At 34.6% G+C, this 23,550-nt stretch overlaps 2 protein-coding genes across 2 annotated transcripts; both read right to left on the bottom strand.

Moving 5' to 3' along the window:
* Positions 1–8,626: 8,626 nt before the first annotated feature.
* On the bottom strand, positions 8,627–9,466 carry LOC107638433 (E3 ubiquitin-protein ligase ATL9). The gene has a single exon (XM_016341695.3). The coding sequence runs from the start codon at positions 9,276–9,278 to the stop codon at positions 8,769–8,771; it is 510 nt and encodes a 169-aa protein (XP_016197181.1). The 5' UTR covers positions 9,279–9,466; the 3' UTR covers positions 8,627–8,768.
* Positions 9,467–14,743: 5,277 nt separating this feature from the next.
* LOC107638434 (Ankyrin repeat family protein) lies at positions 14,744–18,496 on the bottom strand. The gene is made up of 10 exons (XM_016341696.3): positions 18,195–18,496; positions 17,529–17,585; positions 17,384–17,448; positions 16,467–16,683; positions 16,286–16,383; positions 15,831–15,900; positions 15,668–15,727; positions 15,538–15,588; positions 15,319–15,397; positions 14,744–15,210 (listed from the first exon to the last, which is right to left on the bottom strand). Exons 1-10 carry the CDS (start codon positions 18,276–18,278, stop codon positions 15,119–15,121), a joined length of 873 nt encoding a protein of 290 aa, XP_016197182.1. The 5' UTR covers positions 18,279–18,496; the 3' UTR covers positions 14,744–15,118.
* Between the last annotated feature and the right edge of the window lie 5,054 nt (positions 18,497–23,550).

Raw genomic sequence — 23,550 nt, 5'->3', positions numbered from 1 at the left:
GAAGATTAAGCTATACGAAGGAGTTCAAAGAAGAAGATACACAACACGGACTGGATGTATCATCATGGCATTATTCATTGTCGTTGCTCTCAGATTCTTTTTTACTGCACTGCAAACAAATAGGAGGTAAAAAATTGCAACTTATTTTAGATTTTGGGTATTATTGTTATAAGTTAGATGCACATTAGGAATGGTGATTAAGATGTAAAGATTGTTGGATTTTGATGATGGAAAGATTGTAGTGAATTAAATTACAAGTAAAAATATAATTTATAATCCTCTAGTATTTATCATTGTTGTGAGTTGAAGTGACAATTTATTAGTGTTTTGTTATTTGAAGTATGTTTTGGTATAATGCCGTTGAATAAGAATTAACCATATTTAATAAGTAATGAAAACCTTTATATACTCTAACTCTTTTCCTTCAAAAATAAACATGTCCTTCAGTGCTTGCTTGAATTGTGCATAGTATCAAACATTTCTTCAACTTCGAAATTCACTTCATCATAATTAGTATCATCATCAAATTCATAAAATTTAGGCTTCTTGCCCTCATCATAAGATGAAATTGGAGAGTTGAATGCTTTTGATTCATATTGATATGACTCTTCAATACCAGAATCTACTTCTTTTACAATGGGCTCATCATTGGCCCATGCTCTAGGCACTTCATTTGGGCTTTCAACCTCACCCATTAGTGTCATTACAATCTGGGCCCTTATCTCTAGCATGTTATCCCTGCTTTGACCCATTCACAGCTTCATCCTTTTTCAAAATACGCCTTCTTTTTCTCCTCCCATATCTCTTATTTTTCTTCTTCTTGATTTTAGGAGATAAGCAATCATCATCATTAACTTTTCTCTTTACAGGAGTCACACTCTTCTTCTTAGGTGTTGATGTCTTCTTGATTTCAACTCTTCACTACTACTGCTGCTGAGTGTCTCATAACCAAGTGGGAGAGGCTTATAAGACTCATCTTCAGCACTCTCAATGCTATCATCAGTAGAGGAATCACTCAACTCTATAGGAACATTTCGTGCTTTATTCACAACTGGTTGGATCACAGGATGATCAGCATACACATACAATTCATCAGTTTCAAAAATTACCATCTTGTTATCACAGATTTGGTTAATTTCTTTGTCACCTTTCAAAATATGGAGGCCAAACTCTAGGTCAGGGGCAGGGTCTTGCCAATACATAGTCTTGTACTCTGTATATCCTAGACCTTTGAACATGTCCTCTAAATCTTTAAAATTAACAAAGTTAATGTCCAACTTGGAGAATCTATGCACCTTACCATAAAGGTAGCAAAGCACTCTATTGTTGTCTCTCTCAAACTACCCTCCATAGTGAAACACTGATATAATCTCAAAGGACTTTTGCAACATATAAAGTATACTCATTAAGGCACAATAAATTATAATTACCAAACATTAATATACCCAAAACAAAAAAATTCTTTACTTGAAGTAATAATCAAACCCTAGTGAAAGCGACTATTCTTCATAAATGTAACAAAAAAAAAATACATATATCATACTTTATGGTGATCTATAGGAACAATACTTTCTTCAAAGACTTTCTTCAAAGAAACAAATGAAGGACCACAATATTGTGGTCTACAAACGGTTGAAGAAACTAATCTCGAAGAACTGCTCCGTCAACAACATGTCACCTCTTTCATCAGTAAACGCCACATCGCAGTTATCTCGCCCTCACGTTCTCCCTCGCCGGCTCTCCTTCGTCAGTAGTTTCTGGCGGGAAGTCTGACAGCCTCTAGGGTTTAAGGTAATTCTATGTATGAGATGAGGGCAAAGAATGAGAGTGTTTGATATGTTAGGGACAGAATGAGAAGTCTCTTTTAAAATATGGTTTGAGGGTGCATCAAAATAGTAACGTTTTTTATGACTGTGTAGAGACCTAATTATGTCATCAAATGGTTTGAATCCACGTAGGAGAGTTACCATTACACATAGGATTTCTCAGTTATATTTCACGGAAGAGCTATTAGAGGACCTTTTGGTCACACGGAGTGAATGAATAAGGATCGCATTGTCATTTTATGTTGGTCAGAAAATGCCAGATCCTTTTTATAAATGGTTAAGGATTGGAGTGGAATTTTACTCAAATTTTATTATTTTTTATTAAAAAATTATTCAAAATTTCAAACTCTCTTTTTACCTTGCCTAGCTTAATTCCAAGTTTCCAATAATAATTCTAATCTCACCTATTCTCGATCTCTAATCTCTCACCATCATTCTAATTCACCTACAACCACAATTATCTCATCCCACTCTACCTCACTTGTAGCCTTGCCGCTTCATCTATGCTGATCTCACTTGTAGCCACTTTTATTTCACCCTATTCGACCCAACCTAACTTCTTCTCACTTGTTTGACGTTTGTCCTTGATGTTGTCACCTGTCTCGCTGCTGTTATAGTCGTAATTATCGTTGACTCGCCCCCTCTCGCTTGCATCTTATGTCGTGACTTATTGCGCTGTTGTCATTGCACTCCACCTTCATCTTTGGGTCGTAGTCTTCGTCTCACAACCTCACTAGTTGTCACCGCCATCGGAGTCGTAGCACCTCTCTCTCTCTCTCTCTCTCTCTCTCTCTCTCTCTCTCTCTCTCTCTCTCTCTCTCTCTCTCTCTCTCTCTCTCTCTCTCTCTCTCTCTCTCTATATATATATATATATATATATATATATATATATATATATACACTTCAAGTCCCAATTTGACATATGGCCGAGTTTACAATATCATATCATAGTCATTTCTTCTTAACTTGCCGAAGCAACTAATGCCTCTTGCAAAGTATCTCTCATAAACATGTATAGATTCGTTTCAATCTTTTCAACTTTTATTACCGCAAAAGCACCTTTAACAACTTTCAACATCCCACCTTTAATATGAGTCTTGTACATTGAAGTGAGATATCATTTCATTAGAAGATATGTGCAAAAGGAAACTATTGATATTCAATTTGTAAAATCTGAAGAGCAATTGGCTGACATTTTTACTAAGCCACTATGTGAAGAAAGATTTTGCAAGCTGAGAACTGAACTGGGAATGATTGATATTAATTCTGAGAAAGAATTTGGCCTCTAATATCTTCAAAAATGAGTTGGATTGGGCTCTAGCAAGTCCAGAAAACGCCTCCAGCGTGTTCCTTTAATGAGGTTACATGACAAGTGTCATGCGTACGCTTGGGTGACGCTTGCGCGTCGCTTGGCGAAATTTCTTGGTCACGCGTGCGCTTTGCTATGATTTTCACAAATCCTCATTTCTTTATGAATTCTCCGCTTGCATGCTTTTTCTTCAGTTCTTCAATCCAATCCTTACCTTATAAACCTGGAATCACTCAACAAATATATCAAGGCATCAAATGGAATTAAAGTGAATTAAATTTGGCACTTTTAAGGCCTAAAAAGTATGTTTTTAATCATTAAGCACAATTTAGGGAGAATTACAAAACCATGCTATTTTATTGAATAAATGTGAGATAAGTTGATAAAATCTACTAAATTCAACACAAGATAAACTACAAAATTGGGGTTTATTACCAATCACAAGCCCATGAACCAAGTATGATAAAATTAAAGAAAGTAACTCAAGAGACCACAAGCCCCATACGATTCTCTCACTTTTGGTAACTGAAACTTCAAATTCAATTCAATTAAGTTCCTTGAAACTTCCACCGAAAGCCATCACTTCTCTCTTCTCTTTCTTGGTTTGGTCACATCACTCAATCAAAGAAGAAGAAAGAAGAAAATGAAAAACACAGAAGAAAGGTTATGAAGAAAGACAAAAGGAGCTTTGCCAAAACAAAGCAAAGAAAATAGGCTACAACCAAGTAGCTCATCTTACTCGGTCAAAGCACACCAAGCATCTTCCCTCATTTGTGACACACCGAGGAACCAAGAAGAAAAGCCACAAGATCTCAAGCACATAAGAAGAAACAATGGAGAATGTGAAGTCAACTTGGTTCAGAAGCTTATCAACGCTCAGAATCAAAATTTGGAGCCAAAGTCAAGCTCAACGGTCAAGATTGAAGAAGTTTGAAGAAAAATGATGAGAGAGAACAGTTGAGATGCATGCAACATATTTGGCTCTCTCTCTCCTCTCTGATGAAGCCGCTGCTAGTCTCTGATATTGGAGAAGAAGACAGTGTTAGGATTGGATTTGATTCAACCTTGGAAACTTCACTCTTTTATATTAAGGGTGAACGACCAATGGTTGAAGGCAAGGAGAGTAAGTAAAAAAAAAAAATACAGAGTTCACTCTCATAGTTACCTAAACTGTTTGAGTCCTTCTCCTTCATGTAGTTCATTTAAGGGTTAAGTACGATTTTGGTCCCTAACGTAGAGATCAAAAATTTATTTCGTCCTCGGCCTTTTTTTTACTACAAAATGGTCCCGAAAATTTCAGTTTGTTTTAAAATCATATTTTTTACCAAAATTTTAATTTTATTCCAAAAATATCCCTAAAAAAAAGCGTTGAATAAGGGGGAAAGGGGGAAGGGATCACGCATGCTGGGGGGAGGGGCCAGGGGGAGTTGGTTCAGAAGAGGGGGAAGGGAAGGGGAAGGGCTGCCGCCGCCGCTGTTCCTCTCTCCTTCGCGCTAACCCCAGAGCAACCACGACTCTCTCCCCTCCTTCTCTCCTTCTCTGTCTCGGATCTCCTCGAACCAGAGCTCACCGCTGGCGAGCCTCTCCTGCTTCACCATGGCGCAGCAACGTGGAACCTCCCCTGCTTCACCACTATGCAGCAACGTGGAGCCTCCTCTGCTTCACCACCGCTAGCGAGCCTCCCTGCTTCCCCTCCCTCAGTCCCTGTCACAGAAGGAATCAGAGCCACCACTGCCTGTTACCCTCCCTCCAGCCCCTTCCCGTCATGCCCAGACCGCCGACGCTCCACCACTGCCCCCTGTCCCATCTTTTCTGTTTTCTATTTTCATAATCCAGGTTATTATTTTGCTTTCAATTTTGGTTTTTGGTTAGTGTTAGTTCCTTGATTTGATTCTAGGTTAGTTTAGCTGGATTTTAATTTTCTATTAGTTGATTTTAGGTTATTGAATTGCTGAAAGTTGCTGCTGAATTGTTGTTGTTGTTGTTGTTGAATTAGCTTAGATTTGATAGAATTAGCTTAGGTTATTGAATTTCTGTTAATGGTTAATTGTATACAAGATCCATTGTTATTGTTGTTCTTCTACTTCTAGTTGTTGTTGTTTCATTATTTTTTGCTTCTGCTGATCTTTCGCTTCTGGTTGAGCTTGTTGTTTCATTATTTTTTGCTTCTACTGTTCTTCCGCTGCTGTTCTTTCGCTTCTGGTTGAGCTTCTGTTTTTTGTTGATTTTGGGGAAGAAGGAGAAGGGTATTTTCGTCCAAAGGACGATTTTAAAACAAATTGGAACCTTTGGGACCATTTTGTAGCGAAAAAAAAGCCGATGACGAAATAAATTTTCGGCCTCTACGTTAAGGACTAAAATCGTACTTAAGCCTTCATTTAATATTTTCTTTTTCTCAGTTTAATCTGTCTGAGTCTCATTGTAAAATACAAATATGGTGAGGTTTGTAAGAAAAAGCCAATGAGAAGAAAAAGGCAGTAAGTTAAACTAGGAGAAAAAGCATAAGATGTCTCAGGTTTGCTTTGTACATCTTTCTATTTTGTGTCATAGTTGTAATGGAGACTGGATGTAGGTTACATTGCACTAAGTAGCTGAACCAGGATATATCCGATATCATTCCTTCTCTACTTCGATTATGTTTCTGTTAATTAGGAGACAAAATGAAAATGTCTCTCAACTAGGTATGAGACAAAAGTAAAAATATTTCCTAAGTTTTTGTGAGAAAGTAAAAGCACTATACAGCAGAAAAAGAAGCTAAGATTCAACTCCCTTCTCTTAGCCACGGATAACCATCACTCTCCCATTAAAATTCAATGATTATAAAATAGGAGTGCTTATATCCTTTCATTTTATTTAGCTTTTTATCAAAATAACTTTGTTACATGGTGGACATTAAGAATTCACGTACTGGAATGTGGCTTTCATCTGCTGCATCATTGGTAAACCCTGGTGTATTATTTTCCAAAGAAAATTCTTAATTTGGGTTGAAAATTGATGTTCCATAGACCTGACCATAATTCCTTGTGTCCACACTTTTTCAGTAGAAATTCCACTGAAAGGTGAAAAATTTGGATCCTACATGGTTACTAAAAGCCATTGAATAGCTACCCTTCTCCTTCATCCAGGTAATTCATATTTTCCTTGATAAATTTTTGTACCGAGTATGACTGTTGTAATTTTTGTTATGAACATATCTTGAATTAGAACCTGATTCCAAGTTCTATTTGGGAGGATTAACTTTGAGTCCCATTCTGGAGAGTACTATATAGTCGAGTATGGATTAAGGGTAATAGCTGTGTAGTCTTTCACCCACGAGTTCTCTCTGATTCTGATTGATGAACCTCTGCCCACTTTTCACAAAATTTCTTACCTTATCCAACACTTTTCTCCCTTCAAGAATGCCTTTTCATCCCCATAAAGGATAATCCCAACTTAAGCTCTAAAAGAATTAGAGTATTTAACGTATTTGCTCTTATAGATCTTTTACACCAATGAATTCAGTCTAGTCAAGAGCCTCCAACCTTGCTTAGCTAGCATGCCGAGATTAAAGATTTTTAGGTCTTTAAAAGTTAGGCCTCTTTAGACTTTAGGTCTAGAAGAGATTCTCCAACTAACCTATTGTATTCTTTCTCCGACCCTCTTTAACTCCACCAAAATTGAAGAATAGCCTTCTGGATATCATTAATAAGAGATTTCGGTAGTTTAAAACAACTCAAGGTGTAAATAGGAACAACAATAACAATAATTTTGATAGGAACCTCCCTCAGCTTCCGCTTGATGATAACAAAACTCTCTTGCCGTGTTGCAATTTTTGTTCAACTTTATCCTTAATATAGTTAAAAGTGGCTCTCTTTGATCTCTCAACTACAGTTGACAAACCCAAGTATTTGTTTTTGTTTTTTACATGCGGAACTAGTAAAATATCAACTAGTTGATCTCTAACGCGAGTAAGAGTATTATTGCTGAAGAAAACTGAGGATTTGTCTAAGTTCATTTTCTATTCACTAATTTCTTCGTATGCATTAAGAATTTGAATAACATTGTAGCAGTCATGCTCAGTTGCTCTTCCAAATAGTATTGAATCATCTGCAAAAAATAAGTGACTAACTTTGGAGCACCTAAGATTTAGCATCAAATAAAAAAATTCAATCTCTGTTCTCTTTTGTAAAGTAAATGAAAGAGCCTCACTATATAAAATAAAAAAAAGGTAAGAAGAAAGAAGGTCATCTTGATGCAACTCTTAATTTGCATGGTTTGATTAGGCATTATGTATTTTAGGAGAAAAAATATTATTTACATACAAAAAAATCAGATATTAAATTAGGTATTATATATTTGTGTATAAATAGATATATTATTTAATTTATTTTTAATGTGTATTTTATTCTAATATATATTTTATATGAGTAGTTGATTTATTAATTGATGTTTAATATACCGATGGTATGGTTGTTCTCAGGACATCTAAGATCTTTCTGTTAATAAATGCATCATTTTTCTTTTATCCGAAAGATTAGATTACGTCATTTTGGTCTGGTTCACATGCTTGAAATATACAATACAATACAATACTAGCTACCACATACAGCAAGGCTTACAGAAAGCTGAAGAGTTTTAGTTTATTGATCACTTAGAATAATATTGTATAAATATTGAATGAGAATTTGAGTCGGAAGATTGTATATTTTCTGTTGAGAATAATAAAGGAGGGAAAGGTATATCAAATTGATGCTATTATAAAAAATCCTGCAATTATTGATGTAACATGTGCTGTAGATAGTTTTGCTGGAAGTAACCCCACAAACAGAACAGATCAGAGCGCAATAGCTTTCATCATTGATTAAGTGTGATACAGTAGTAGCTGTATGAATTAATGCACTTTTTACTTTTTAATTACTTAAAAAGTAGGGAATAGAAAGTTTAATCATACTTTCATATTTTGTTTTCTCACGAACTTACCGACGCTTGCCTAATAAAACTTAAGCACTGGCACATAACTAACTATGAAGGGCAATAAGGCACTTAATTATTGGCCATATAGAGATAAGAATAAGAGAGATGACTCTCTATGGGTGTGTGGATTGTTGTGATTTGTTGGAGGGTGATGCTAGAGTGCTAGTGCATGTGCCACTAACAACATAGCAACTTTTGCAGCATGACGCACACTTGGCCTTCTTATTATGCCACGGTACATCTTGCTCAGTATTTGAAGAAATAATAATGAATCATTTTCTACTGAAAAAAGTGTCGCCTAGATCTATATAAAAACGAAGGAATAGCCACTTTCATAACATAAACTCGGAACTTAATTAAACATATTAGAGGACAGGATAAAATAAAAATAAAGATGTATATATTTCAACATTTATTTGCAGAATAAACAGATGGCCATTATTAATTCAAGAATGGAATTATATATCATATCATCATATGGCAGATATGGGGGAAAAAAAAATCTATATACAAACAAATTAAAATCCTAAATAATGTGCCTAGTTCTACTCGTATCATCTAATTGATTGCAGCTCCAAACATTGATGATCAAACGCAATAAATAATGAATTCCTCTAACTAACTAACTAACTAATAGATCTACATTAATCATCTCTTCACAATTCTTATTGCACATATAGCTAGCAAGGAAGAAGATCATCTCCGAAGAGGTAGAGAAGTCTCTCCACAGCCCAACTAGGTTGAGGAGATGGTGGCACACAACCAAAAGAGCTCTCTGATGAAGAATAACTGCAATTATTATTAAGAGTGAGCAAAGGTGCTCTACAAAGAGGGCAAGTAGGGTTATGGTTGTTGTCATCATTGTCCAACCATTTGTCGATGCATTCTCTGTGGAAGACATGGTAGCAGTTCATTAGTTCCCTAACCTCATCTTCCATCTTCATCTGGTTCAAGCACACTGCACAAGATGTATCTTCTTCTGTCTCTGGAAGCCTCTCCATTATCTCACGAAACGTGGTCAACACAAGAGTACAAGAAGAAGAAGAAGGTGTTGTTCCTCTATCTTTGATGAGCCTGAAAACCAAGCACAAGACCCATCTCAGAACTGCAACGATTAGAGCTGCTTCATATATGGCTTGACCTATTGTCCAACCATATGCAGATGATGAGTCCTCAGCATAGAAACCCATTGAAATGTAAAAGCAGTGAAGAATGAATCTCTATATGTTCTGAAGAAATGTGTGATTCTGAAGTAAAAAGAATAGAGTGAATGAGAGAGAAAAGGAAAAGGGGGAAGTTCAAGACGTTATAGATGGCTTCTATATAAAGCCAATGAAGAAGGTGGTGCTGGCGGCTTTTCTTACTTTCTTTATGCTTTCACTCTCATCCACCTTCTTTCTTTAGTTATACACTTATACTCTCTTCCATCAATATATTAAACTGAGTATGAAAAAATAATGTTATTTAAATTATACCTCATTAATATATATATAAGTAAATTCTTTGTCTTTTAATTAAGTGTTGAATTTACTCAATTTATTTTTAAAAAATAAATATTAACTTTTATTTATTTTAATAAATTATATACTATTTTTTAAAAATTATAATATTTATTTTAAAAAATATTAAAAAATTATTAAAATTTATTATTTAATTAGACTTAATTTTTTTAAAAGATGTCCGTTGTGAATTATCTAATATTTTTACTTTTGATTATTATTTTAATATTTAAAATAATTAAATAATTTAATAAATTTAATTAAATTTTATCTAATAATTTTTAACTACCAATTTTCTATCAAAATAACTTCATATAAATTTTTACTTAATAGATGTACGCACCGTCCTTTTAGGGGATTAGGTATAAAGGTTCGCGACCACTAATTGACACTCTTCCGCGTGTCCTCGTCAGAAGCCACTGGATTAATAAATATTTTGAGAAACGCAGCGATTTCAGTTGGATCATCGTCATATATGTTTGTTAATGGATGTTCCTTATGTGATATTTGTTACGATTAATTTTACAATGAAGTGATGAACACATGCATTGATATATATTGTTTTTTTTTTTTGGACAAAAACAAATGAGACTATAGAAATTATTCTAAATCGATCTAAAATTATTTTATTTATATTTATTAATTATTATAATAAATAATATTAAATATAATAAATTTATAATTATAAAAATTATATATATACAATTATAAATATTAAATTAAATATGATAATTTTAAATTATTATTTCTTTGACCGTCTTTTAATCCCACATATTTCAACAATAAATTTTAGTTATATGCAGCAAGTAGTTTTAGGGATGTTAAAAAAAGTGAATTGATATATCATGTATGAAATCAACACAAGGCAAGGGGAAAAAATCAACACAAGGCCACTTACAAGCCACTTGAAATGTAATGTGCACTCTAAAGTTATTGAGCCGTGTAATTGATGGACCATTCTAGCTTTAATAAAAATATTCTTTTTCTCCATAAACTATTGCTTGCCATCAATTATATATGGCCATTAGTAATGACTGATTATGGAATTATGAGATTTTAAAGGGGGTTCACTCTGGTCATGAAGCTAGGTCAGCTTTGCTTTTTATACAGGATCATGAAACGTCACAATGCTTGTATTGCATGTGTTGAATCCCAACATCCTAGTCAGATCCAACGTATGCACATTGTGGCTAATTTTTTATAAATAGATAAAGGTTGTGTGTTATTTACTATTATGGTTAGTTTGTCTATTTCTCTCTAATATGAAGTTTAACTTTTTTAAATTATAATTAACAAATCAGACCATTATATTTGAGTGTGATAACAAATCTAACTCAGAATTTTGTAGTACCTATATATAAAGGAACATGTCTTTTTGTTGGTCTACATGAGTATATTACACTTCTGAATACAATATTATGTTTTCTGTTTTTAATGTTTTAAAAAAATTTTAAAATTATCTTTAACGTTTAATTTGATTCAATTATGTCCTTAACGTCTGTCTACCTATGTTACATTTGAGGTACATAGCTGGTCCCAAATTCGAATAAAGGAGGAGGGTTATGCTAGATCTTTGACAACCAACATAAAAACATAGTCTAATCCTCATGACATGAATCAAAGACGTTATTGCGCTAAAACTAGGTCATTGCCCAGAAGTAATGCACTATATGGCTCGATCAAATGAGTAAGGGCCGCTGCATCGGTACCCAGATGTAGTGTTAAATGAGTAAGGGTTCCCGCGTTTTCATGAACGGACAAGGGTAAATAAGCTAGTTCACAAAGTATTTTGGACTTTTCCTCAACCTTTGAACTTCTCATCGCAAATACATGTTTTAAAAAGGGAGACGAACATCTTATAACCTATAAGAGTGGCATGACAAGCTCTCAAATCGACTTCTTCTAGTTGAGGAGAGTCGACCGAAAATTTTGCATTAATTGTAAAATTATCTCGGGAGAGAGTTTAACAACACAACATAGGATGCTCATCATGGATTTTCGCGTTGAGCAAATGTTGAGGAAAAGACATCATACGAAGAAACCAAGGACAAGGTGGTGGCAGATGAAAGGTGAGGAACAAAGAAGCTTCCTAAGACGGGTAGGAGAAGAGGCAAAGTGGGATGGAATGGAAGTGCAGAAGAGATGTGGAGGGAGATGGCAGGAGTTATTAGAAGAATAACAAAAGAAAGTTTTGGTGAATCTAAAGGAATAGGACCAAGAGACAAGGAGTCCTGGTGGTAGAATGCAAGTGTACAAGAAAAGATAAAGATAAAAAGGGAGTGTTCTAAAGAGTGGTCTTTATGCCGCAAAGCAAATAATTGGGAAAAATATAAGGCGGCTAAGAAAGAGACAAAAGTGGCTGTAAGTGAAGCAAGAGCAAGAGCATATGAGGGTCTCTACCAGTCTTTGGGTACGAAAGAAGGAGAAAAATGTATATATAAAAACGCAAAGATCCGTGAAAGAAGAACGAGAGATTTGGATCAGGTTAAATGCATAAAGAATAAGGATGGAGAGGTACTGGCTCAAGAGGAAAAGATTAATGAAAGGTGGAAGAACTACTTCTACGAGTTATTTAATGAAGGACATAAGACTCTTCCGAGCCTTGGTCGGTTATGTACAAGGGAAGAAGATCAAAACTTTGACTACTATCGAAGGATTCGAGACTTCGAGATAAAAGAGGCTCTAAAGCAGATGAAAAATGGCAGGGCAGTAGGACCTGATAATATCCCGATTGAGGTTTGGAAGGGCCTTGGAGGAAAAGACATCAACTGGTTAACTAAGCTTTTTAATGAGATTTTAAGGTCAAAGAAGATGTCTAATGAGTGGAAAAAGAGCACATTGGTACCTATCTACAAGAATAAGGGGGATATACAAAGTTGCGGAAACTATAGAGGAATCAAGCTCATGAGCCATACCATGAAGTTATGGAAAAAGGGTGATAGAACGGAGGTTGAGAAAAGAGACACAAGTAACAGAGAACCAATTTGGATTTATGTCAGATGGATCCACCACCGAAGCGATATACCTATTAAGAAGGATGATAGAGAGGTATCATAGTAATAAAATGGATCTACATATGATGTTTATTGATTTGGAAAAAGCGTACGATAGGGTGCCAAGGGAGGTTTTATGGAAGGTTTTAGAAAGGAGGAGAGTAAGGATTGCATATATTCGTGCAATTAAAGACATGTATGATGGGACCACAACTAGTGTGAAGACTTAAGGTGGTGTGACAGAAGAATTTTCTATTGGTATAGGATTACACCAATGATCATCCTTAAGTCCATACATTTTCATATTAGTCTTGGAAGTACTCACAGATCAGAGCACATCTAAGAGCCTGTGCCATGGTGCATGCTTTTTGCCGATGATATTGTCCTTATGGGAGAGTCAAGGGAAGACCTAAATAAGAAGTTGGACTTATGGAGAGAAGCTCTAGAAGTGTATGGTCTGCACATAAGCCGTAGCAAGACGGAATATATGGAATGTAAGTTCGGTTTTAGAAGGGAAAACCCTAATATAGAGGTGAAGATTGGAGAAAACATCCTACGAAAAGTTAAAAGTTTTAAGTATCTTAGGTGCATCATACAGGATAATGGAGAGATTGAATAGGATGTAAATCATAGGATCTAAGCAGGTTGGTCAAAATGGCGGAGTGCATCTGGTTTTATATGCAACAAAAAAATGCCTTTAAAACTTAAAGGTAAATTCTATCGTACTGATATAACACCGGCTATGCTTTATGGTACGAAGTATTGGGTGGCCAAAGGGGAGCACAAACATAAGCTAAGTGTGGCAGAGATGAAGATGTTGAGATGGATGAGTGATCATATGCGATTGGATAAAATAAGGAACGAAGATATAAGGGAGAGAGTTGGAGGAGCACCCATTGTGGAAAATATGGTAGAATCGCGTCTCAGGTGATTTGGACATGTGAGAAGAAGACAGACAGACCATCCATGAGATGGTCAAACGAAATCTACATATTAACGGTCTCTCTGTAGACATGATACATGACAGAACTCAATGACGTCATTTGATTCATGTAGCCGACCCCACCTAGTAGGACAAAACTTTGTTGTTGTTGTTGTTAAATTTCAATGTCCTTAACGTTTGAAATAATTTCAATTTTATCTCTGCCGTTAAATTTTTAACAGTAAAAAATTAGTCAAAACTTTTTTTTTCAATTTTATCATTAACTCATTCCCCATTTTTCAATTCCAATTGGCAAATCCAAGCCTCTACTAGTGTCATTGCCATCACCACTGCAACCACCATCACCTCTTCTTTATTCATATTCTTCCCTCCAAACAACAACAATAAAAAAGATACTGAAATTTAAATCGAACAGCAGAAAAAGCACATAAACCTTGAAAAATTCAACAAAGATGAAGAAACATATACACATGCAACTCAAACTCAAATCTTATGGAAGATGAAGGAATAGTATAGCAGAAAGCACAACAATCTTGAAGAACTTCAATCTATTTTGGGGGTTACAACTTAATACAAGATGAAATAAAAAACAATAAATTCAACAGGAACGAGATGTATGTGACTGATGAATGTTGAGAGTCGTCGCCGATGAAGGTTGGGGGATCCGGAGTCTGGACGACATGGGGGAGGCATATAGCTGACGATGAGGAGCCTAGAGATATGTCCACAGAGGAAGCGAGGCTGAGTGAGGAAGTGCCGCTGGGAAGGAAGGTGAAGCTAGGAAGGTTGCAAGGAGGTCAGAAGAGGCGAGCTGGGCGCCAGGGCCGATAGGGAAGGTGGTGAAGCCGGCGAGCCGCGACTAGCCAGAGATCGGGAGGTAGCAAGGACAACAAGATGGCAAAGGGGAGGAGAGGTTGGACACATGCTAGCAGCATCAGCTGCGACGCAGTGATCCCCTTGTCCGAAGAAGAAGACTTTAAGTGGCTGTGTTTTGAAAGTGTGGGAGGTTTGGTGGGGGGATTGAATTGGACAATTAGGGTTGGGATGAGGGATTGAGTTAAAGTTAAAATTGAAAAAAGAAATTTTGACTAATTTTGACGGTTAAAAATTTAACAGTAAGGATAGAATTGAAACTAGTTCAAACGTTAAGAATATAATTGAATCAAATTAAATATTAGGGATAATTTAAAAAATTTCAGAAATGTTAGGGACAAAAATCATACTTCACCCAAAAAAACATAGTGGTATCAATTGAATTCGCCATTCATAATTCATTGCCTTTCACTGTAAGTAACATGCATATTATAAAAGATGCTCTTATGTCATACCTCACATGTTTACAAACTCAAAACTACTCCCTATGTTGGGTAGCTGAACAAAGATGTGTCTTATACAGGACTGCATCCTCAATCTGATGAATTTAAATCCGATTCGATCACGTTACATAGAAGCAGAAGATTTTTACTCTGGAACACACAATATTCTTTTGTTCTTTGACACTGGTAATAGTTCAAGCTCTGTTGCTGCACCGAATAAGAAGATTACGAATACAAGCAACAGATTATTCAAATGCTTTGGTTCATTGTTCCACCTATTCAAATGCTTTGGTTCATTGTTCCACCGTCTTCTATCTTCTTTCGCATTTTGTACTGTAAGGTAGCTGGTGCACAATCTAAAGGTGTTTCTCCTGAAAAAGAAAAAGCAGTTGATTATGATTTGCAGCCGGGAGTTTTGTTACTTTCCACTGTTAAGAACAATAGGAACAATAATATCAAGAAAGGAGAGGATTAATTGCCTTGTGCATTTTTGTACTCCAGGCTCGCACCCGAATCCATGAGAATGAAAACTATATCAGTTTGATTGAAGACCGCAGCCTACAGATAATATTAAAATTACTATCCAATATCAAGAAAACTGGAAATCTGGAATATATTAATTCTGACGGTGAAAGGCACAAGTACAAACAAGCAGAAGCACGCAAGCACAAACACACTACACACAGTAAGAGAGGTACCAAATGCAGTAACGATAGCCCTTGCTTGTCCCTGTAATTTGCATCCACACCCTGCACATTTTAGCATCCGTAAATACTTATTCCAGAAAATGAACTATAACTGTAAGTATGTAATTTTAAAGTGAAAAACCTCATCAAGAAGTTTCTTGACAGCAGCTACGTCACCATTTTTTATTGCTTCTCTTAAACCCTGAGAGAGAGCACTGTCTTCAGTTCAAAGTGACTTTCAATACCCAAGATTTTTTTCGCACAATGCAATAGCACAAGTGTAAACAATTGGGGGGAGGAGTTACCTCTCCATTGGCTCCATAATCGGTCTGGCTTCTCTCCGATGTCCCATTGGTTACATGACCAAAAGCAGAACTGCAATTTTACATTATAAATAATCAATAAGCTTAGGAACAAAAAATCACCAGTTGAATACCACAGAGGCATAGACACATAAATTTCTACACGTTCATAGGCCTTTTCCTTTTTTTTAGTTGTTTTTTTTTTCTCCCTTTGCTTACACAGTGGTTTTAGCTGATGGAGAATTCAGTTTTTAAAAAGAAATAGCTCCTAACAGTGATGGCCTGCTACAAGTTTTTAGTTATGTAGGTAGTAGACAATGCAAGGGTTAGAAAATAGAAACGCGATTTCTGTCACTCTACATCGTCAGGTTTTGATTCACAACTACATAATTAAACTGTTAACATTCAAGACATACTTAGTGTCAGCAAAAGCAGTTTTTTGTCCAGCAGGTCCTTACCTAAACTTGCTAGATGAACTGGAGCTTCTATTTTTTGGAGCAGTATCTGCCTTCTTAGGTTTAGGATTTGATTCAGAGGTAATAGCCGGAGAGGATATCTTCCGTCACAAAGGATTAAAAAGAAAACATGAGCTTATGCACTGCAACAACAAAGGTACCCGATAACAATAAGAATTATTACCTGCCGAGGTTGTGCAGAAGAGGAAGGTGTGGGAGCCTCAGACTCACAAATGCAAAGAGGCATTCCACACATACACTCTTTAATGCCCAATGCAAGTGTACTCCCTGCAGTAGGAATGGTTTTTGGATCATCATTGGCATCGATATCTATTTTAGAAATTGTATCCGTTATGCTGCTCACTCCACCGGAAGAAGCCTGTCTTAAACCATTCCCAGACCTGTGTCAAAGACACGATGGCATGTGTGGTATGTATGACTATCATATAATAGTGATCTCATTTAGAAAGCATCGTTATTATTACAAGAAGAGGAAATGAAAATGAAAACAGTACAGCATGGCTACATTGATAAAATTAATAAAGGGTCTCTTAAGGACCCCCTCTGTAATAACTTACACTCCTAACTTTATTCAATATTCTTCTCTCTTCCTAACGAGTTACTTCCTTAATTAAGGACATTCATATTGGCTTAAAATCACTAATTATGACGTTGAACTTGTTAACAAGTAACAGGCTAACAGCTCATATCCCACAGAACCTAACCTAAACACCAAGGTGTGATTGATATGACGTTTTGACTCAATCCAATATCCCACCCCCCCCCCCCCGGGCGGCGTGTAACATAAAAGTAATAAAAAAGATGTTCAATCGATCTCTGGAGCACTTCACAGACTAGAATACATTGAACCAACATGTTAAAAAGATAAAAACTATACAATCCAAGATATTAGCATATTTTATGATTTAATATAGATCATAAGTCACACAGGTTCTCCTAACCATCTTTTCCTTGTAAGTGTTGACTATCTAACATGTTTTAAGAAATATGTATCTGATTTTTGTAGTCACATGATAATTCGGGGAAAAAATAAAATAAATGTAACATGCATACATTGAAACTTTAGACCAAGTAGTTTACCTTGAATTGTTGAAACAATCAGCACATACTCGGACACTTGAGTAAATGCCAAATTGAGGTAAAGCCTGCATAGTAAAGTATTGTTCTATGAAGTTCAAGGATACTACTAGAACAAGTATTTCACTCCCAAGAAAAAGTATCATACCATTTGATTTGATGAATGTTCATTGCACAAAGTTCTCCCACAGGATCGACAATGATGCTGCATACACACCTCAAAGAAGCATACAGTCAGTTGCCAGGAGAAGATTTTTATTATAAACAGAATTTCGTGTGCATTGGGCTTGCAAATTAAAGCCATGTAAGACAAGCAGAATTTACACACAGCCACATATACACCGTACACTGAAGAGAAGTAGTTCGCCAACATTTTAAAAGAGGATGATCACAGCATATTTAACATGCAATGATTGTTTGACACAAGCTATGCACCATGAGCAATATCATAGTCAATACAAATTCTTTAAGGCTCCTTCTGTAAGTAAAATTAAACAGTTTGTAACAACTTTAGACTTTGTGCCATTTTCACAACAAATGGACTGGATCTTAAATAAGCATTTAATCAAAACTGTTCGGAGTTGTGGTATTATTTACTTATGGCAAACATTAAAAGTTACTGAACATCGTTCCATGCACCTAAAAATTGATGTGAAATAATCGACCCTTCAACAATCATTAAAACAGGCAAGATCGCATCAATCGTTAAGAGATCCCCAAATGCAAATGGAATTGGTAAAAAAAAGTAAAATAAAATCTCAAATTAAGAATCTAAGACAGAACGTGAAGATATGATGGGAGGGATCTGAAGTACCCGTCTCCTGAAAGTGTTGAAACTGCAATTGCAGACAACACATCGCGCTGCTTCTTGGAATGAAGGTGGTTCTGTGGCTGACATGAAGATGCGTCTCTGTCCGAGCCCAATAGGGGTATCCGGGTATCTTTTCTTTAGCCCTCAAATGGACAAAGCTACAATATTTTTCTCTCTTGTCTGGTATTAATCCAAATGAATGAGCAAATTGCCCAGAATCAATTCATTTATTTAATTGAGGATTAATAAAATTTCTTGTTGCAGAGCTTATGGAGGATGACCATCATCTTAACTTTATGTAAATTGTTATTATTATTATTATTATTATTATTATTATTATTATTATTATTATTATTTTGGCGAATCATAAAATTGGATCAGTTTTGGTGTATTTATTGATAAGGGCCCATTTAGTATGTAATCTAATTTTATAAAAAATAATATTAGGAGGACCGAATACCAAACAAGAAAATATTGGGAGGACCGAAATCGTCGAATCCAGTCACCAAACCCAAATAAAGCGGCGAATTGTGACTGTTCGGGAGAAAAAAAACGAGTATAGCGTTGAAAATGATGGCCCAATTTGAAGGGCTTTTTCGGAACTTCAAGAAAAGATGGAGGGAGCGCCTGGGCAGCCCAAGGGAGGAATTGCTAGGAAGAGAACAAGTATCCACTATCCACAATGCAGCTGACCAGGGGAAACACATGGCTGCTTGCTCCTGTCTCTTTCCTTCACGGATAAACCACAACAAAATAATTGGATGGCCAAGTGAAGTCATTTTCATATCTTCACTTACTAAAAAATTTACAAAGAGGGAGGAAGAGTTGTATGGATGGTGTTCTAATCGGGAGTTCAGTAAAATTTTAAATTTAAAAGAGTAAAATAATATTGGTGATTCGTAATTTCATTAAATATAAAGAATACATTATTCCATTTTTAAATTATCCTAAATATGTAAGTTAATTTATTTAATATTAATTTTAATTAATATTAGTGTTTATTGTATTAGTTAGTATTATTTGGAGACGGTTAATGTGTTAGAATTTATGAATATGTTTTGAAATCACTAAAAAATATTTGTAATTAGTTAAAATGTTAGAATATGTAGAGTAAAGTTTTTTAAAAATATTTAGAGTTAATATAAAATTGATGTAATTAGTTAAAATTTTAGATTTTTTGTGCTATAATTTTTTTGTAATATATTTAGGCTTAATAGAAATAATACGTGATTAATAAGAGTGGAATATCAAAAGTTGTAATTAATATTTTTGTAAAAAAAATTGTTACTAACAGTAATAATATGTTTAGAATGAAAATGTTAAAAGTTATTATTAAAATTTTTTTTTTAAAATAAGTTTACGAATGTTTAATAGTATGTTTACTAATATTAGTTAAAATATGTTTATTAAAAATTGTATTGGAAGACTCTGGTATGGGTTGTAAGATGGATCGGGGACTTGCGGGTCGGAATGATGGCCGGATCGTCTGATTAGAGCAATGTGGGTGGTATCTGCAAAGACATTCCGACGCTCAAGTTAGAATGGATTTTTCAAGGGTTTTTCTAGGGTTTTTTATATTTTTATAGGTTTTTCAAGGGTTTTCTTAGGGTACTTAGAGTTTTTTAGGGTTTTCTTGGGTTTTTTAAAGGTTTTTTTTTGTTATCTTGAATTTTTAGGGTTTTCCAGGTTTTTCTAGGATTTTTCTAGGATTTTCTATGGTTTTCTAGGGTTTTATAGGGATTTCTAGGATTTTCTAGGGTTTTTGTAGGATTTTCTAATGTTTTTCTAGGGGTTCCTAATACTTTCTAGGATTTTTTATGGTTTTCTTAGGGTTTTCTAGGGGTTTTCAAGGGTTTTCTAAGATTTTTCTAGAGTTTTCTAAAGTTTTCTAAGATTTTCTAGGTTTTTCTGGGTTTTATTAGGTTTTCTTAGGGTTTTCTAGGGTTATCTAGGGTTTTAGTGTTTTTTATGGTTTTCGAAGGTTCTTTAGAATATCTTAGGGTTTTTCTAGGGTTTTCTATGTTTCTCAAGGTTTTTCTAAGATTTTCTTAGGGTTTTCTAGTGTACTTAGAGTTTTTAGGGTTTTCTTGGATTTTTCTAGGGGTATCTAGGGTTTTTAGGGTTTTCTAGATTTTTCTAAAATTTTTCTAGGATTTTCTAGTGTTTTTCTAGGATTTTCTAGGGTTTTTCTAAAGTTTTCTAGGATTTTCTAGGGTTTTTTTAGGATTTTCTAAGTTTTTCTTGGATTTTCTAGGGTTTTCTTAGGGTTTTCTACGGTTTTTTTATTTTCTAGGGTTTTCTGGGGGTTTCGAGGGTTTTTTAGGATTTTCTAGATTTTTTCTAGAATTTTCATGGGTTTTCCAGGATTTTCTTAGGGTTCTCTAGGATTTTTTAAGATTTTTTTTGGATTTTCTAGCGTTTTTAGGGTTTTCTAGGGTTTTCTAGTATTTTCGGGGGTTTTTTAGGTTTTTTAGGATTTTTCTAGGACTTTCTAAGATTTTTTAGGGTTTTTTAAGGTTTCCTAGGGTTTTCTAGGGTTTTCTAAGGTTTTTTAGGATTTTCTAGGGTTTTCTAGGATTTTCTAGGATTTTCTAGGATTTTTCTAGGGTTTTTTACGGTTTTCTAGGGTTTTTTATGATTATCTACGGTTTTCTAGGATTTTTCTAGGGTTTCTTAGGATTTTCTAGGATTCTCTACTATTTTCTATGGTTTTTCTAGGGTTTTCTCGGGTTTTTTAGAGTTTTCTAGGGTTTCCTAGGGTTTTCTAGTGTTTTCTAAGATTTTCCTAAGGTTTTCTAGGATTTTCTTATGTTTTTCTAGGGTTATTAGAATTTTCTAGGGTTTTCTAGGATTTTTCTCGGGTTTTCTAGTATTTTCTAGGTTTATCTAGGGTTTTCTATGGTTTTCTAGTATTTTTCTAGAGTTTCCTAGGATTTTTTAGAATTTTCTAGGGTTTTCTAAGGTTTTCTTTATTTTTCCAGGCTTTTCTAGCGTTGTCTTAGAGTTTTCTAAGATTTTTAGGATTTTCTATTATTTTCTAGGGTACTTAGAGTTTTTTAGGGGTTTTCTAGAGTTTTCTAGGATTTTCTCAGGGTTTTCTACGGCTTTTAGTATTTTCTAGGGTTTTTTAGTATTTTCAAGGATTTTTTTTTGTTTTCTAGGTTTTTCTTGGATTTTCTAGGGTTATCTAGGGTTTTCTAGGTTTTTTTTTAGGGTTTTCTAGGATTTTTCTTGGGTTTTCTAGGATTATCTAGGGTTTTCTAGGATTTTCGAGGGTTTTTAGGGTTTTCTAGGGTTTGCTATGGTTTTTCAAGGGTTTTTCTAGGGTTTTTCCGCGTTTTCTAGGATTTTTAGGACTTTCTAGTATTTTCTTGGGTTTTTCTCGGGTTTTGTATGGTTATCTAGGATTTTCTTGGGTTTTTCTAGAGTTTTTTACGATTATCTACAGTTTTCTAGGGTTTTTCTAGGGTTTTCTTAGGATTTTCTACTATTTTCTAGGTTTTTATAGGGTTTTTGTAGGGTTTTCTAGGGTTTTTTATGGTTTTCTAGGGTTTCCTTGGGTTTTTTAGGGTTTTCTAGGGTTTTTCTAAATTTTTCTAGGATTTTCTAGATTTTTCTAGAATTTTCTTAGGGTTTTATGGGTTTTGGTAGGGTTTTCTTGTGTTTTTCTAGGGTTTTTAGGATTTTCTAGTATTTTCTAGGTTTTTTAGCTTTTTCTAGGATTTTCTAGGGTTTTCAAGGATTTTTTAGGGTTCTCTTGGATTTTTCTTGGATTTTCTAGGTTTTTCTAGTGTTTTCTAGGGATTTTTTAGGGTTTTCTAGAATTTTTCTTGGGTTATATAGGGTTATCTAGGGTTTTCTCGGGTTTTCAAGGGTTTTTAGGATTTTATAGGGTTTGCTAGGATTTTTAGGGTTTTTCTAGGGGCTTTTAGGGTTTTCTAGGTTTTTCTAGGGTTTTTAGGACTTTTTAGTGTTTTCTAGGGTACTTAGGATTTTCTAGGGTTATCTAGGATTTTCTTAGGTTTTTCTAGGATTTTTTTACGATTTTTAGTGTTTTTTACGATTCTCTACGTTTTTCTATGGTTTTTTAAGGGTTTCTTAGGGTTTCTTAGGGTTTTCTAGGATTTTCTACTGTTTTCTAGAGTTTTTCTATGGTTTTCTAGTGTTTCCTAGGATTTTCCTAGGGTTTTCTAGGATTTTCTTGTGTTTTTCTTGAGTTATTAGAAGTTTCTAGGATTTTTCTAGGGTTTTCTAGTGTTTTCTAGGTTTATCTAGGATTTTCTATGGTTTTCTTAGGGTTTTCTAGTGTTTTTCTAGGGTTTCCTATGATTTTTTAGTGTTTTCTAGGAGTTTCTAAGGTTTCTCTAGGGTTTTCTATGACTTTTAGCGTTTTCTAGGATTTTTGAGGACTTTTTAGGGTTTTATAGGGTTCTCTAGGGTTTTTCTAAAGTTTTCTAGGTTTTTCTAGGGTTTTATTAGGGTTTTCTAGGGTTTTCAAGGTTTTTTCTTAGGTTTTCTAGGGTTATCGATGTTTTTTAGGGTTTTCTAGGGTTTGCTAAGATTTTTCAAGAATTTTTCTAAGGTCTTTTAGGGTTTTCTGGGGTTTTCTAGGGTATTTAGGATTTTCTAGTGTTTTCTAGGGTACTTAGGATTTTTTAGGATTTTCTAGGGTTTTTCTAAGATTTTCTAGGATTATCTAGGATTTTTAGGGTTTTCCTATTGTTTTTTACGGTTTTTTAAGTTTTTACGATTAGCTACGATTTTCTTGGGTTTTTCTAGGGTTTTTCTAGGGTTTTTTAGGATTTCCTAGGGTTTTCTATGATTTTTCTAGGGTTTTCTAGGGTTTCTTATGGTTTTCTAGGATTTCTACTATTTTCTAGGGTTTTTCTAGGGATTTCTAGGGTATTTTAGGGCTTTCTAAGGTTTCTTATGATTATCTGGAATTTCCTAGGATTTTTTAGGGGTTTTTAGTATTTTTCTAAGTTTTTAGGATTTTTCTAGTATTTTCTAGGGATTTCTAGAGTTTTTTAGAATTTTCTAGGATTTTTTATAGTTTTTATAGGATTTTCTACATTTATATAGGATTTTTAGGTTTTCTACAGTTATCTAGGATTTTTAGGATTTTTCAGATTTTTCTAGAATTTTTTTAGGATTTTTAGGATTTTTTAGGGCATTCTAGGATTTTCTAGGATTTTTCTAAGGTTTTCTAGGATTTTTAGAGTTTTTCTAGAGTTTCCTAGGATTTTCTAGAATTTTCTAGGGGTTTTTAGGGTTTTTTAAGGTTTCCTAGGTTTTTTCAAGGGTTTTTTGGATATCCTAAATTTTCTAGGGTTTTCTAGGATTTTCTAGGATAATTTTA

The sequence above is a fragment of the Arachis ipaensis genome, chromosome B4, assembly GCF_059453495.1.
Source record: "Arachis ipaensis isolate K30076 ecotype BB chromosome B4, ASM5945349v1, whole genome shotgun sequence".
NCBI classification, from domain to species: domain Eukaryota; kingdom Viridiplantae; phylum Streptophyta; class Magnoliopsida; order Fabales; family Fabaceae; genus Arachis; species Arachis ipaensis.
This window is presented reverse-complemented; position numbering and strand designations above follow the sequence as displayed.